The sequence below is a fragment of the Rhinolophus sinicus genome, linkage group LG16, assembly GCF_036562045.2.
Source record: "Rhinolophus sinicus isolate RSC01 linkage group LG16, ASM3656204v1, whole genome shotgun sequence".
NCBI classification, from domain to species: domain Eukaryota; kingdom Metazoa; phylum Chordata; class Mammalia; order Chiroptera; family Rhinolophidae; genus Rhinolophus; species Rhinolophus sinicus.
In genome coordinates this window covers 22,283,572-22,300,754 of record NC_133765.1, presented here as the reverse complement: position 1 = coordinate 22,300,754, position 17,183 = coordinate 22,283,572, and the positions used below count along the sequence as shown (strand labels likewise).

Genomic DNA, 17,183 nt, shown 5'->3' with positions numbered 1-17,183 from the left:
TGTGTCATCTACGGCAACACGACAGCTTCGACTGCTGTCACGTCTGGACATCTAAACTGCCAACGCAGGTCTAACCCATATCTCCACAGACACATACCCAGGCAGCAAAAACTGGGTCAGCAGACACTGGCCCATGGCAGCCAGTGCAATAAACTCTCAAAGACTTTCCACAACGAGGCTGCCACAAGCTTCTACTGGAATGCATGAAGTCGGTCTTCTAAGAAGTTCGGAATTTCCATTCCTCTCAAAATGGCCACATAGGCCCTGGCGGAGAGCAGGCCCACAGGAACCGCCTCTTCAGAGGGTGCCTGGAAGCTGAAAGCATCCTCTTTCACAGCTGTCATGTAATGGAAAGCAGGGACTGGCCAGGGGTCTCCCCTGAAGTAATGAAGAAGCCGGGGAGAAAGAGACATACCTAGAGGATGGTGGGAAATTCCCTGGGACAAGTGAGGTGAGCCTCCTGCTCAGGGAAGGTGAGGGGGTGGGGGCACGAAGCACAAAGAGCTGAAACTTCAAGACCAGTTTCTCTCTTTGTGGAAACCATCAAATACCCCCAAATTCACCCCAGGAAGAAAGGAAGAAAAAAACACAATGTGGGCAAACCCAGCCCCTCTCCCGGTCCTTAGCCTTAATGAGGACATTGAAGTGACAGAACCCCCATTCCCATCCTGCGCACCATCTAACGACAAAAACCTTGGGCACAAAGTAGGGAGGGAAGGGACACCAGATTTTGCAGGCTAAAAAACAGATCAATTTTACTCTAAAGTTTCAAATGAAACATGCTCCTGTTTGGGAAAAGAATTTCATTAGGAGGAAAATATGATATAAAAATACCCATTTAGAAAGAATGTGCTATTAATTCTTAGCACTCTATGCAGAAGAGAAAATTGCATTTTTATCTAAATGGTTTTTCTGCATAAGCCATTTACAATATTCTTTGCCTCTCTATAATCGGCCCTGCTACCATTAGTACTGGGGCGACCAGGCTAAGGGCTGAAATCGCCCTCAAACACATTTAATACATAACCCCAGAAAACTGATTCCAACAGGGACCTCAGCAAACAGGCCCGGCATGCCTTTTGTAAGAAAGAAAGAAATATTGCTGAGGGAGGTGAGGGTGGGGGGTTTGGGAGTGGTCTGCTGATGGGGGAGGAAGGAACAAGATGGTTTAAGTTAAAAGCAAATGTTCTGGATCCCTTTAGCCATCTGTGAAATTGCAACCAATTTTGGGGTGCGCAATTGCAACCATTTGACTACCTACATGTGCATAGATGTGTGTACTGGTACCACACACCACACACACACACATACACACACACACACACACACATTCACGGGTTTCCATCAAACAAGCAAACAAGAAAGGATGAAATTCAGGATATGAAAACAAAGTATTTTTAAACACGAAAGCAAATATCACCAAGATAGTAATACTGCTATTTTCCCATTAAACTAGTTTCTCTCAATTTGAAAAGCAAGAGTATTCTAAACAATACTGCCAAACTGCCGGGAGTTGGGGTGTTGCGGTCTCTGAGCTTCTTAACAATGGAAAAATCCCCTCCGTAGAGAAGCAAAATCACAGGTGAGGATGGGGCCAGGCGGCTTTGCCACGTCCTGCCACGTCCCACCAAACATGTCCTCCCATGTGACAGCACTCTCGTGGATGCCCAGTCCTCTCAAACTTCAAAATGCAACACTTTCTCTTTTTTCCAAAAAGTTAAAAAAAAAAAAAAAAAGTCTTCCAGCTCTTTTCTCTCTTGGATTCCCAGAATAACTACTTACTTAATACCAAATGTCGAGGAGCTAAATTAATTCATTTAGGAAATGCAGGGGCTATGATGGGCACTGAGAGTGGGGGCCCCTGTGATTTCACTGCCAGGAGACAGAACGCCTCAGGCTGTTCTCTTCCGCAACTACACAGTCCCTGAATTTTTCCTTTCAAACAAGGAGTCTAGAAATGTCGTAATTATAGCAGATACAGGTAACAGGTGTGCCCCTCGGTCCCTCCCAACCCTGCCGCCACCATCTTCCAGACAAGCTTCTGGAAGATTTAGTGGTCTAGTCTGGGGTGTCATAATTACCGGAAACGACTCTGGTTTTAAGGGTTAGATAAAGACCCGCTCCAAATATAAGGCCAGACACCAGTGTCCATTAGATTTTAACGGGCCCACATAAAAAAAAAGAAATTGTATCCTCATCTCTCCCAATGCCTGTTTCCTCGGAGCCTGAAGTTCATTGCAGGCTGGCTCCGTGCCGAAAATATTCACAGAGTGAGTCCGGCCCTCACTCTGCAAAGGCAAGGCCTCAGTGGAAAATGTGTGCGAGGAATTAAGCAAATAGGGGTGCGGGTGTTCAGGAAACCATTTGCTCCAAAACTATTATGGCCAAAACCTGTCTTTAGAAAATAATAATAATAAAAGTGGAATTTTAGCCCATCATCTAGAAGCAGCAAAACAGGAAGGCTGTGTGGGGAGCCCAGGGAGGAAGAGGGGAGCACCCAGAGACACCCCCCCACCCCACCCACTGAAACGCCTGCACCATCAAAATGACACAGGCTCCACTTTTGAGATTGAGTGTTCCGAAAAGCCAAAACCGCTACGGGCTGTTTTGCTTTGTGTTTCGTTACCCCAGCTTTAGAGACGTATGCATACTTTTTCTTCCTTCTTTGGAAGTCAAACCATGCGTTTCTCTAAAAGTTACACACACACATACCCCCAGCACCACCATTTGTCAAGCAGCAGCATGGAAGGTGCTCCAACGTGGTTTAAGATTCCAAACTCTTCTCCGTGTCAGCGCTCAGCTCCCAGTCAATTAAGAATTAATGCACAGAAACTTTCCGGGACCAAGACACCAGAAGGAAGTCCATGTTCTCTGGCTCTCTCGAAGGCTCTGGGAGGCTGGATTTGTTGGACCATTGGGCTTTTTCTCCCCGCTCCCTGACAAGTGATGGTTGAAGGGCCACTCGCCCTCTCTTCCTGGGGAGGAGGTGGGACCCAAGACTGAGGGCCTTTATTCACTGGTGGGCAAGTGGGCCCATTAGTGTGTATACTCACCCTCATTACACACACACACACACACACACACACACACACACACACAATTCCAATCCCAGCAAAATGCTTCACACACACTGAGCACAAAATAAATGCTTATTAACTAAACTGACCCAAAAGAGTGAAATGTACAAGTAAATTAATCATGCCTCTCCCCGAGGCCTAACGGGATTACAAATTCGGCAAAAACTGACCACATGAGATCAATAAGCTTCTACTTAAAACTGAATGGGGCCAAAACTTGGTATGAGCTTCTTCTTGGGCGGAGGGGGGAACAAAACCTTTATTTTTGCATTTCTTATTCTGACTTCTCCAGCCTGTGTGTGCATGTGTGTGTGCATGGGTGGGTGGGTGCGTGTGTGCATGCTTGCACTTGAGCCGAAACCGGCAGAAGGCATCCAGAGCTTTATGCCCAGACAATTTAGAAATAGTCACGGCATAAGGATCGTGAAATTGCTCCTGTTTAAAAAAGCCAAATTTTGGTCCACAGCCTCGCTCCCCTCAAATACTAAACAAGGACCAAAAGTCACATTGCAAGGGATGAAAATGGTCAATTTGTTTTGAGCCAATTAGGCCTCACTACAAAAGCATTAAGGGCTGCTGATGGCTGGACCGTGGGTCCCCTGAAGGGGAGGAAAAAGGAGACGCTAATTTCTCTAGCTCCTTTCCACACTTGGCTTATTTCGAGTCAGGGAAATCTTCCTCTTGCTGAATTCGTCACTTACTTTCGTTCTCTTTTTGCCTACCATTCAGGAAAAAAAAAAAAAAAAGGAAAAATATACATATTGTGTGGGAGGGCATTGCTTGCGTTTCAAGGCAGTGGGACCTGCCTGCGAGGTCTGTGAAAGGCAAGATTATCCCTGAAGAGGCTCAGTGCTGGGAGAAAAGCCTTGGTGGTCACTTTATGGGATCACCAGGGGAAAGGTCACTCCTTTTTCCCACCCCACCACCCCTCTTTTATGGAAAAATCTGGGCACATCTGTGAAACTCAATGCATCTGTAGCAGGCCTCATGGGGCCGTCTCTTCTTCAGGAGAAGTTAGCCACAGGCACGTTACTAGGGCTCAACCCACCCAGGGCCCATCTGGGTCTTCATCCCCCCTGCCCCGTGCGTCTGCCTCGGCCACTAACTAAACAGAAACGGGCCCTGATTGCTAACAGACCCACATGCGGTTAGGAGTCCCAGGCTGGGTCCTCCACATCGATTTCCCCCAAAACAGCTGCAGTCATGTGGAAGCCCCAGGCCCAGCAGGGAGAACTCGGCCAAGAACTTTCTGTCCTTTACGATGGCTGACACCAGCCCCCAAGCAATTCACTCACTCCCAGCCTCACCCAGGAGGTACTATATAAATGACTTCCATATTTATAAATGCTTTTCCACTCCTAAACCCCAAGTGTCGGTAAATAACATTTCGATTCAGATGGATGCACTTCTTCCCCCCTCTACTACTGCCCCCACCCTGAGAAAATAATCCACACCTCAATCCCCATCCAGTCTTCCTAACTGGGGGTGTTTCTGGCTCATAAGAAAGGAGGCCCGAGTATCTGCATCAGGACACGGGCCCTATCATTTTCAAGGACTTCGGAAACAGCCCACGTGGACAGGACAGACCCACGTACTCCTCAGCGAATTCTCAGCCAACCCTTGCTTTCTGTGGAAGGCTCAGCTTTGGGGATTTCAAAGCCGGCTATGTGTTCTGCGGCCTCCCCCACCCCCTCTCCCATCATAAGATGGTCTCTCAGAAGTATTTTATTCCTGGTGGTCGTTGCCAATCACTCGACAATGCTTGTGTTCCGAGATCCAAGGGCATCTGAAAACACTGCTTCATGGTAACTGAAAAGGGTCATATCTTTTTGACATTTCACCTTGCCCTGGATGACTACATGAACAGGGAGCAGGGTGTGTGTGTGCATGTGTGTGCAAGTGTGTTTGTGGAGGGGTTCACTCATTAACTGTCACTCATTAACTGTTCACTCATTAACATTCCAGAAGCTCCCACCTACGTCCAGGAACACCACACTAGGGCCCTCCACTTGGGGCAGACAACTTCCCGGGACACACCACGCAAAGCCAGCTGTGTCAGAAGGGCCTGCGACCAAGTAGCTCCAGAGACATTTTTGCCCTGAGCTGTAAGAGCAAATGAAATCTTTGTGCCCCAACACTCTTTCAATTATTATCAGCAATGAGAAGGAAAAATACGAATGTTAAACTCTCAGAACTGAACACATCTCCGGGCCACGTAGTTCTCACAAGACAGGCTACTGGAAGAGGGAGCAGGGGAAAAAGACCGTGAAACGCCTCAGCACCAGTTAGTCCACGTTTCCTCCAAAGGCACAAGCGCCGTCTATTTCTGAGCAGCCGCAGAGATCGTTTTTGAGACACGCAGCATAAATGCAAGACCTGGTCCCTCCCCACCAGTGTCTTCAAAGCACTCGACTTTCCAAAGGCCATCCTCAACAATGAACCCCAAATTTGCCTTTGACACAGCGTCTCCCTGCTTCCGCAAACCAATGCCCAACATACCTCATTTCACCCAAACCAAACACCAAGTCAGACTACAACCCCAAAAACCAGAGACAGCTCCAACGATCGCATCCCAGGGTCAGACATTTCATAAGGAGTCCAAGACCTTCCACAGAGGGATCGAAGGTGGAAAGGAAGATGGACACTTTGAGTCACACGGCAGATCCTACCAGCTCTAGGGGAAGTGGGGCAAGCTGATGTCACTGGACCCCTAAGCTTTAAAGATCAGAACCTAAAAATCTGGTTTCCCCCAACAATGTGAGTTTGTGTTGGGATGTTTACTGAGACTTTTCCCCCTCTTTTGGACAAATCTATTCCATGAATGATTCTCCTTCTGAGACATTCGGAAAGAGCCAATTTGTTATCGTGAACGCGCTCAGACCTCCAAACTGTTAAATTCAATTGTCTTTATGTTTAAAGGGCATTTGGGTCCATACGGTGATGTATAATGTTGTGAAAGGATACGCACACAATCGCTATAAAGTTCTCTCTCTGTATCTGGCTTCTCAAGGAAGCGGTGATTATGAAAAACTACCAGCTTTCTCAGTCAAAGGGGAGAAAGAGAATTTGGGACCTGTGGCTACGACGGACCCCCATTAAGTAGGTGCCAGTGGTGCCAATCCGACATGGCCTTGTAGGGCCAAAATTTGAAGCTATCAGGCACGAGTTAGAAAGAGCCCCTTGGAAATCTGTGGCAATTTCTCTGCCACTTCCACCCCATGTCCTTTCTGGGCAAACACCATGTTGGGAGCAGACCCTCCACTTGCTTCCCAAACCTCAGAGGCCACTGATTAAAATGCAGGCCAGCAAACAAAGCGGGCCTGAGATGATTACACCCTGTGAGAACGATGTCTCTCAAACGTCCCTCCTCACTCAAATAAATTAAACTTAACTCTGCTTTTCAGTCTCGGTTACAAAATAAGTTTGGAGCTCGAGACCCCTGAAGTGCACACACACACACAGGTGTCTTCTCACTCACACCCTAAAATAACTGATTCCTGGGGGTGAAGCCGTGTGTTTGGATGCATGCTGTAGCATTGTCCGAAGATGGAAGGAAATGATCAGGGCCACCTCTGCGCTGGACTACCCACTGAACAAAAGGTGCCAGCGCCCCAGAACCCTCTCTGCCTTCAGGTCCTGAGTGGTACAGAGTTTGGGACCGTCAGCTGCGCTGTTGTGCATAAGAACACAGAGGGTCCCTAAAGACAAGGCTGTGACTAATTCGAAAGCCCAGCGTCATCTCCGCCACGTCGCTGGTACCAAAAGATTACAATAAAGGAGAGGAATTTCCATAAGTGAGAAGAAGGGTCCGCTTCCCACAGCTGGGAGGGAGAATGGGGGAGTGGAGGGGTGGGCACTGATTCAAAGATTCCTCTCTGGCTAAAGAGTGGTGTTAGCTGAACTCAGCCAGCAAGATACCTCCACGTATGCCCTCGCACAAAACCCGCGAGGGGCGACCTGTGCGTTTGCTACCGAAATCCAGCAGACCAGAGTCACCTACAGCCCAGGAGGCCCGGGAGGCCAAGATTTCATAATTACGATCTTCAAATTCCTCACTCTATTTTTAGGATTTGCGCTCACTCAGTCCTCTACAGAATCAGAACCTGCCAGCTAAGGCCATTGAGAGCTTCTTTCTCTACTGGCCTTCAGAAAGTAGATTAAGGGTAAACTGGAAAAGTAGCTGGGTGATTTGAAGAAAATACAATACACGTGGCCATACATATGCATATGTGCGTACACTGGGGTGGAGCAGGGGAGAGAGAAGAGGACTCCTTCACAGGGCCCCGCTTTCCTCCGTGGGCAACAGACCCAGACCCGACACCCACCACTGACGCCCTCTTTCAAGCCGGCCCCTCAGACCACGTCTTGGCTCCAGTGTGTGCGAGAAGGCGAAGAAACTTGAAAAAATTTTCCCCCAAATGTCTCTTCTCAATCACGCACTCATGTATATATCAACATCTCAGCCACTAGCAATCAAAACCCACACTCAAATCTGTCCACCCAAGACGTGCCTAAAAATAGACATCGTCCTAAAACAAACACATCGGCCAGGCAACTCAAATCCTGACTTAAGTCAAGATGGAGCGAGGCTCTTCCAACCCCTCCAGACTGAAGACTTGGGTGGAACAAGCAGGGAGGCAGTGAGGAATCGCTACAAGGTACACCCACTGGCTACCGGGGGGCCCAATAAACGCAGGTCCCCTCTGGCATGAGAGGGTTTGGCGTTTTTATGTTGCAACGTGTTGGGGAGGACTGCTTGCCCCTCACACACTCCCGGAACATTTGATCCTATTACATAAAGCGATAGCCTTTTAATCTCTAAAATTAACCAGAGGTAAATACAGTATTCCTTACTAGGACTATTTATCTTCCAAATGCTTTTGGCAAAGGAGATCACTCACTCCCACGGCAAAGACCACTACCGATGTTATTGTCACTCAAGTGGAGAGAAAGGTGATTTTGCTAAAATCTTCCAGCATGGAGTGAGTTGAGAAGCCCCAGTGAAATTCCAAGGCTATATATTCAAGTTTGCCCTTCCACCGTGCGGAGAATTTCCCTCCTCTAATTTCACCTGGTCCTCCCAGAATGTTTATTAAAGATGTAGATTTTATATCAGCAGGGAGTATCAAGTAACTTCTTGGAGAGGGCAGCCCTATTTTCAGGACCTATTAAGATTCTTTGTGGAAATTTAAATACCTCTGCCAGGCAAACAAAATCATATCAGGAACCATAGAATTTCATTGCTAGAAAGAGAAATTAGATTAACCAACCCTCACTCCTTTCCTAGAAACCTCAATAAAATAGAAGTACATTTCAACAGTCTCTTACTTCCGGTCTGAAGGGGCCTCACAAGACATCTAAATGAATTTACATTAAAGAAAGCTATCCTTGAGGAAAGCCCTTCAATCTACCCAAATTGTGTGTGTGTATATATATATATATATATATATATATATATATATATATGAATAGTTAAGTATATATTACATATTAGAAGGCAGTGGCTATTTGAAATCAAAACAGCCAGAAAAATCCAGTGGCAAAAACCATGACAAGTTCAACACCGATAAGCTTCAGCCCTTTACAACATCCTTGTTCTTTATTAATATTTAGTAGAAATGTGTAATTGCAGATGTGTGCTAGGTTGGGGTTTTATGTCGGGAGGCGGGCAAAGAAGACAGGTTTATTACAGCCATGAAATATTAAACAAGCACCAAGAACAGTAGTAGAATGTCCCAGACTAGCCAGGGAGCAGGCAGCCCCTAATGTCAGCTGCACAAAGGGGGCTCCTGTTTACGTTACCCCTGATTAACACCTGCGAAGTTTTGGGTTACATCTTCCGGAGGCTGCAAAAGTCACATGAAGGCATGCAACCCTTTCTGGATGATTTCACAGGGAAATGGGAATGCAAGGCTCTTTGCCTTCTCCCAAACAAGTTTGAGTGAGCCTTAAAATTCTCTCCACTGTGCGGGGCGTGGGGGAAATGACTCAGAAAAACAGCACTAGAACACCCCCACCTCCCCTAAGCCTGCCCCATGTCTAAGGAAAATCAGTGTTCAAATCCTGCCTGCCTTGGATTTCTCAGCACTGCTTACTGTGTTCCCACTGGAACACTGAGGGAAGCATGAAATTCCAAAAATTTCTCCCGCATCACTGTAAAAATGTCATACTTCCAAAAAGGGCTGGATTGCATGCAAAGCGAATACAGAGACCTCTCCCAGTTCAGTGTATGTGAAAGAGCATTTCTAGACTTCTCTCCATTTTAAGATAGAAAGCAACCAACAGAATGGAAGTTGGACAAGGATAAACTTGTAACAGAACATGGTTAATTCAAGTTTTGAAAATCATACGGAAGGGACAGGAGGGAGGGAAACATAACTTCTTCAGACTTCATAGCCTGCATCTACAATCTATCATTACTTCTCCTTCTCAATCTGTTTTGAAATTCCTTCACAGCCACACACCTATTACAAAAATAGGTGAATGATTTTGCTAACTAATTTCAAATTCATGTAATCCTCACTGATTTAATAGATGTCCGACTAGGCCCAAACTCAGGCTGTATTTTTTTTTTTCCCTTTGCACAATCTCACCCTTCCCCCCCCCCCCCCCCCGCCAACTTTGTGCAAACAGAACCTCATGATGAGATGTAGAGTTTCATTATATAAAAGTTGTTTGGTGGGTTGATTAAGAAGTCAGGGGAAGCATAATTTGGAGAGGTTCACTTTCCTGGCAAAAAATTATAATCACATGTCATTCTGGCCTAGACTTTTCTAGAACTGCAACTTGCTAGTCGAGTTCCCTCCTCTCCAAAGGACATCTAAACCCCATAAGACAATCTGGGCACGTCCCAGTGGCTACACGGCTTGTGCAGTTCTGAAGACTTATTCGTTCTCTCCAATCCGAGCACGAATCATTTTGTTAAATACCGACTAGTATTTTGTCATCGGAGCGAAGAATTTCAGAAACGGTGTTAATATTTAATCACATTAGTACTGGCGTGTTTTACGGCATGAGAAAATAAAATATCATTACAAAAATGGGCTTTGCCTGAAAGGGAGGGTGGGGGGGGTGAAAGAAAGTGCTTGCTGGGGCTGGAACCTACAGAAGGTATTATTCAAAGCCGCTGAACACCACTGCTTCTTGGCTGATGGGACCACATAGGCATACGATTGGGGAAAAGCTAAACGTTTTAGTTTAATTTTTCTTTTTTTTTTTCTTTTTTACTCTATTTCGAAGAGGCACACTTCACTCTGATTTTCAGCCAGGGGACTCAGGGGCCTGTTGAAGGCTCTGTGTACCTATTTATACAACATGTGCAGATGGAACTGTAGGGTGTTATCATAATGAAAAGTTTAATCATCCTTATTTACTACCAATAAGGGAGCAGCAAAGGGATGTAGATACCTTATAAAGCCTTAACTAGCAGCGCCAAGGCTGCAGAAGCTGTGAGTGGCCTCAATTCAGGGCTTTATCTAGGAAACTGTCCTTCCCATATCACAGAGTGGAAAACAAAAGAGGTCAAGTGGGTGTCCCTGCTGATGCCTCTAAGGCGGCCAGCCCCCAGCCTGTCCCCAAAGGGAGTCTCTGTCCTCCCGTGTGCAGGGGAGGGCTGTGTTGAGCCTATAGGGGAAATCCACCCTAAAGTGACTAGCATCACAATATTTCCCAAAAAAATTTTCCCTCCTCTGATGATGATAATGAAACAAGCAAAACAAAACATTTCTTTAATGACATTTCTTCATTCACAGCCTGCATCTTTTCATTTATTTTTTTCTGTAAAGGAATATAGTTGCATCGACTGGGGAGTGAGTGGTGCAATACCTTAAAAAAAACAAAACAACAACAACAACAAAAAAAAAAACCTCATCAAAACCACCCAATACCTCTTCACTTAAGGTCCTTCAAAAGACTAGTCTGCAAAGCGCTACTGGTTTCTTTATTAATTCTCTAAATCGGGTTTTCTTTTTTAACTTTTCTCACCCCATTTTGGCCAATATGTTCTTAATTACTGGGGGGGATGGGAGATGGCGGAGGAGAAGGGGCAGCCAGGCCAAGCCAGGTAGAAGTGACAGGGGCTGGGATTTGTGCTAACCAGCTATCGATTGGTGGCGATCGAGATGTTGTGTACAAGAAAATAAAAGAGAAGGGGGGCCTGAGCAAGCAGGATGCTGTGTCCAACTCCATTTTTAAAAGGAGGGGAGAGAAGAAGCAGAGGGTCCCAAACTAACCAATTTATGGCCTTGCCTGGGAGAAGCCTGGAGAATGCTGATGCTGGCCCCAGCGTCTGCTGTGCATGCTAAACACCCAGCTTCAAATGAGAGAGCGGCGTCCCGGGCTGGGCAGTCGGCGAACAAAGAGAAAAGCAGCGAGGCTGCATTCATGAATTAGAAAACCTAAGCGGGAAAGCTACCCGGGACAGGCGCCCTGAAAGCCCCGAGTTCTGAGCCACCCACCTCTGGCTGCACTTCCCCTCCCCTTTTGGCCCCATCCCACTCTCCTAAAACCCACCCTCACCTTAAACCCAGGGTCAAGGGGTGGCAGGATGTGGGGAGAACTAGGAAACCGAAGGCAGAGGAAAGGAACTCTAAGAGAGAGTGAGAATCAAGGGATGCATTTTTTTACCGACAGAGTTAAATCGTCAGCCACTGGCTTCATGATAATAGTCAACCTGGTAAAACCAAGGGGATTCAACTAAGGTTTAAAAGAAAAAGATAGGAATGGGAGGAGAGATGATGTTACCTAATTTTAAGAAGCCATTATCCATGGGTGAAAAAAGCCCCATTAAAATAAAATGGGTTGCAGCCCAGTCTTCCTTAGGTTAAAAAACTGTTATTACTTTAACTGCAATGGCGGGTCATTGACTAACTCTTACCCCACCCACCTTAAAAGCCTCCAGGCCTGGTGGAGAGGAAGTGCTTAGAATGCAAAGGAGAGCTGGGACTGGACATCTGTCACCAAAGCCGGAGAGATATTGACGAACGCAGGTCCTTTGTGCCTTAAGAATATATCCCCATAACCCCATACACAAATGATACCCTGGTTGAGCCGGCTGGCCTCTGCCAAACAGACCCCACTTCCACCCAAGCCCCCACCAAATGTCAAGGAGTTGCACACCTATAAGGCTGCCTGCCTCCTTCAACCCCTACAGGTCTCCAGTTTTTCAATGAAACTCTAATAGTTAAGAAGAGACCAAACAGCTACTCTTGAGGAACAAATGTCACATTAGGCGTTGCCTCTCAGTGATGCTGGGAACTTTTTTTTCCTAAAGATGCTGGCACACTGCAGGGGGCTGGAGCTGAAGGCTGGCTGACTAGGTGGGGAGGCATTAACACAACTTCCCAGGTGTCCTGCCAGGAAGGGTGGCCTGTAACTCCTAAGAAGTGGCACCAGCCTGAATGTTGAGGGTGATGAGGGGTCTTAGTGTGAAAGGATAGTCACGACTTGTCTTCTGAGCCTCCAGCAACTCACCTAAAACTTGAGGGGAGGAGACTCTACAACAGTCCTCAAAGGGTTTCCATCTAAGTTCTTACCATTCTGTGGAACTAGAATATACCTGGCAGCATCTAAGGAGGGCGAGGGGGTCGGCTCACAGAGCCCTTGGTCTAACCAGAGGAAGGGTACATCCAGCTCTGAGTTGGGCATTAAGAAGACCCTGTGCTCTCCTAACCCCAAAGGACCCTCTCCCCCTTTCACGGAACCTTCAAGGCGGGAGAACTAAGGCCTGCAATGGGGGCGGGGCAGGTCTCTGGGAGGTGAGAAGGGAACCGAACAGCGCATATACCTTCTTTGCTGTTGGGGTTCTGGGGTTTGGCCTTCTCCCAGGGCGCCAGCGTCTTGTCGTCGTCGGCGCCGTCCACCAAGGTCTTGTCAGCCGGCATGTACCAGGTGGCGCTGTGCTCTGCCATCAGCGAGTCCAGGTCGATGGTGCTCATGGCGCTTTTGACAGCCTCTGAGCAGCAGCTGCCCAGCTCGCTGTCTCCATTCTGCGCGCCTGAGGCCCCCACGGCACACTCAGCCTTCTTGCCCGCCTTGAGCCCCAGGGGCTGGTCCTCAGAGATGCTGAACTGCTGCCTCTGCAGCTGGATCTGTGCCTGGAGGATCTCCAGGGGGTGGATCTCATCGGGTGGTGGTGCACCGCTGCTGCTCGTCGGGGTCCGGACCTGCTCCAGGCCAGGTGTGCCAGGATGGCCAGTGCCCCCGCCGCCGCCATAGCTGTCAGGGGTCGAGGTAGAGGTAGACATGATGCCCAGGCCCAGCGCGGGCGGGGGTGCCTTCGGTCCGTGTTCTCCTGCGCCCACCCCCCTGGGGGGTAGTTTGGGCGAGCCTGTTACCAGGGGGCTCCTACTCGCTTTGGCCAGAGCCGGGGGGTTGTCGGAGCTGGATGACACCTCGTCCTCGTTCGCGTAGCTCGTGCTCACCTCTTCTGAGGCGAACTCGCCCACGTGCGGGGAACTACTGTCCGATTTGGCCCCACCGTCCAGGGAAGCCATGAGGTCCGGCTGGTCCCCCAGGAGCAATTCGGCCCCCTTCCCCCACGACGGCGACGTGAGCGCTTTCTCGTGAGGCGTCGGAGCCCCGCGCGCCTCGCTGGTAGAGGGTCCCCCGACGGCTGCGCCCGGTGCCTGCTGCTGCCCTGGGCTCACCCCGGGCGCGCCCCCGCTGTCCGGCGCTGCAGAGTACTTGTCGAAGAAGGTCCCGGGGCTCACATGACCACTGTCCCTTTTTCTTCGACCCCTGCCCCGGCCGCCGCCCCCGGGGACCGGCTTGCCGTCGTTCCCCGACGTTGATTCCAGGGTATAGTTGGGGGAGAGGCTGGTGCTGTCCCCCTGGGCGGGTGGGTTGGGCGGCCCCGAGGCTTTGGAGCCGCTGCTACTGGTCCCCGACGGAACTCCGGGCCCTGGGGCCCCAGGAGCAGTCCCTCCGGGAAAGTAATCCGAGCCCGGGTTGCCGGCCACGGTCGCGCCGTCGGTCTCGTTCTGGCTCAGTTTCCTCTTGCCCTCGGGCGGGTTCTTCTTGTTGAAGGTCACGTTGAGGTTGGGGGCCCCGAGACTGGCAATCATGTTCTGGCAGGCGGTGGAGAGCGCAGCCAGGCAGCTCTGGCCGAACAGGTTGTCCTTGGAGCTTGGCTTGTTGAAGGAGCCCAGCGAAAGCGCGCCCAGCTTACTGGCCGAAGTGCGCTGGCTGGGCTGGAAATCAGGTTGCGGCGGGTACGCGCCCCCGCCACCGCTGCCGGTGCTGCCGCCGCCCCCGCCCGCACTTGGGGGCGAGTTCACGCCTGGGCCGCTGTGCGGCGTGGCCTGTCGGTTCGCCGCACCGAACGGGAAGCTAGGCTGGCCCCCGAGTGCCGGCGCCGTGAAATCCGGCGGCGGGGGCCGGCGCTCTGAGGGAGCGCTAGGCAGTCCTACCCCAGCCCCCGGCGACTGCAGTTGACCTAGGCCCCCCAGGCTGCCCCCGAACTGCAGGCCCGGGGAGGGCAGCGCGGGCACGTGGCCCTCTCCGGGCATCCTCAGCGGCTCCTGCAGAGGGCCCCGGAACAGCACCCCCGAGCCACCCGGCGGAGGGGGCGGCGCCAGCCCGGGGTCGTGCGGGCCGCAGTCAGCAGGCAGGCCCGAGCCGCCCATCCTGCGGGGCAGCAGGTCACCCGGCGGCGGGTGCGGACCTGGGAACCACGCGCTCTCCTGCGCCAAGTGCGGCGCCTGCTGCTCGAAGGTGCCCAGGCGCCCCGCGCCCACGCCGCTGCTTTCGCGCTCAAAGTTCGGCTGGGCCAAGCCTCCCACCGGGCCGCCGTGAACCAGGCTGCCCTGGCCCACGTCCCCGGGATGGCCTAGCTGGGCCAGGTTGGGTTGGCGCAGCCGCTGCTGCTGATTCCGCGACGCCATCTGCTTAATCATGAGGGCCGCGTTCTGGCGCTGCTGCTGCTGCTGTTGGTGCTGCTGCTGTTGCTGCTGCTGCTGTTGCTGCTGCTGCTGCTGCAGGGACTGGTGGTCCGGGGCCGGATGCTGCAGGGGTGGCCCCGAGGGGAAGCTGTCCGGCACCGGCGGCGTGAATTCGCCGGGTAGGCCGGAGTAGGCAGAGGGCGAGAGGTGGTTGTCCAGAGCGCCGTTGTGCATGCTGCCGTTCCACGAAGCGCAGCGGTCCACTCCCGCGCTGCCGGGGAAGTCAAAGCGCGGCCTCTTGGCCACATTCATGTAGGGGGGTGCGTCGAAATGCTGCAGCCGCTGGTTGGGCGCCTGCTGCGGAGGGGGGTGCTGCATGTTGAACACCGGCTCGGAATAAGGGTGCATGCTCCGGTTCTCCAGCCGGTGGATGGGGTATTCGAACTGAGCGTGTTGGCTGGGCAACATGGGGCCCCCGTCCTGCAGGCCGCCGCTGGGCGTGCCCGCCTCGCCCTGCTGGGGCCGCGGGAGCGCAGGCGGGCACGAATTTTGTCGGACCAGAAGCCCGGGCGGCGGTGGCTGCTGCTGGGGCTGGGGCTGCTGGGGCTGCGGCGGCTGCGGGGGCTGCTGCTGAGGGGGCGGTGGGGCCTGCTGGGGAGGCTGCATTAACGGGTGCCTGGAGCCTACCCCAGGCTCCAAGCCCACGGGCATCTTGCGGGCCCCTCCGAACCTTTCGAAGAACACACCGTGCGGCTGCGGCGGCTGCTGCTGCTGTTGCTGCTGCTGCTGTTGCTGCTGGGCGTGCATTTTAGACAAGCCCACCATGCCCGCAGCTCTGGGCAGCGCTGAGGCGCCCGGGAAAGAGGCGCCGGGAACCTGGCGACCTGCCGCATAATGAGGCAGCTGCCCCTCAGAATCGGAGGGCGAAAACATGTCGAAATGTCCCGAGGGCGCCTCACCCGGGTAATTGTATTCCAGCGAGTCGACGGCTCCTTGGTTCGCCACCCTCCGGGGCTCCAGACTGTGGGAATCGGAGCCGCTGGAGGCGGGCAGGCCGTGGAAGGAGGCGGCTCGGTTAGGGCTCTGGTCCAGCGGCAAGCATGGGGCAGGCACGGCGTGGCCCGAGGCGCCCGAACTGTGAAAGTCCGGGAGGTTTCCCGGTCGCTGCGGGCCGAAGCTCTCCGGCCCCTGGCTCTCCGCCATGTGATCATAACCCTCGGCGAAGGGCGGCTGACTGCCCAGGCCGCCGCCAGCGCCGCCGTAGCCGAGCAGGCGACCCCCGTGCAGGCACGAGGCCCCTGGGTCTGGGCCGCCGAAGTTGCCCCCGAAGTGGGGGTGATGTTGGTGGGGGTGGTGGCCTCCGGGGTGGCCGTGGTGCGGCTGCTGGCCTCCAAAGAATCCGTGCACCGGCTGCGCCTGCAGCCCCCCCGCGTGCAACTCCGAGTGGCCGCGCGCGTGGAAGCCGTAAGGCTCCATGTTCATGCCCAAGATCGGGGGCTCGCCCAGAGCGCTCATGGCAGGGTCCACGGAGCCAGGAGGTCCCCCCGCGTGGAAAGCAGGGGCCTTAAAGTGGGTGTTCATGCTTAGTCCGGCCTCGTTAAAGTTCCTCTCGCCCTGGCCAGCGTTCCTGCTGTTGATCTGGGGCTCGAATTGGTCCAGCCCAAACATACTTGGCGGGGGGCACGAAGATCAATAGGGCATGACAGCCTGTTCTCCGCGGCGCGCCTCCGGCCAGCTACTCGTTCCGGCCCTGGGTCTGGCGCTCCGCGACGGTCAGCACCGCGGGGGCGCAGCGCGCACTGCCACCTCGCCTGGCCTGTGGAAGCTGGGGGCTATCAGCTCCTCTTCCCAAGCTCTGGGTCTGCCCCACGCGGGCCTCTCACATCTTGTGGCGCCGCGGGGCCTCCTGGAGCGGTGTTGGGGGGCCCATGCCCCGGGCGGTTGGCACAGCCGCGGATGGGTATGAAGGGAGGGGACGGAGCTGCAGGCGAGTGGAGACAAAAAGTTAAGTGGGGGGAAGGAGGCGGGAAGAAGGGAGGGAGAGCAGAGCAATCACCTTCTTAAGTCCGATCGGGTTGGGTGGGGAGCCCCAGGACGCCGCCCGAAGCTTCCTTGAGTCCGTGGAGGAGCTGCTAGCGGGCTGGGCAGGGAGACCCTTCAAAGCCGTGGTTGGCGCCCGGGCATGGACAGAGCGGTCCCTCCCCCCTCCCCCCTGAGTCCCCGCGCT

The 17,183-nt window shown here is 52.4% G+C and overlaps 1 protein-coding gene across 1 annotated transcript in view; it reads right to left on the bottom strand.

Annotated features, from left to right (window-relative positions):
• MN1 (MN1 proto-oncogene, transcriptional regulator) overlaps positions 1–16,755 on the bottom strand; it is a 44,321-nt gene extending 27,566 nt beyond the window's left edge. The window contains exon 1 of the mRNA XM_019756393.2: positions 12,862–16,755. Within this exon, the coding sequence (XP_019611952.2) occupies positions 12,862–16,624 (3,763 nt within the window). The 5' untranslated portion in view covers positions 16,625–16,755. The remainder of the gene's footprint in view (positions 1–12,861) is intronic.
• Between the last annotated feature and the right edge of the window lie 428 nt (positions 16,756–17,183).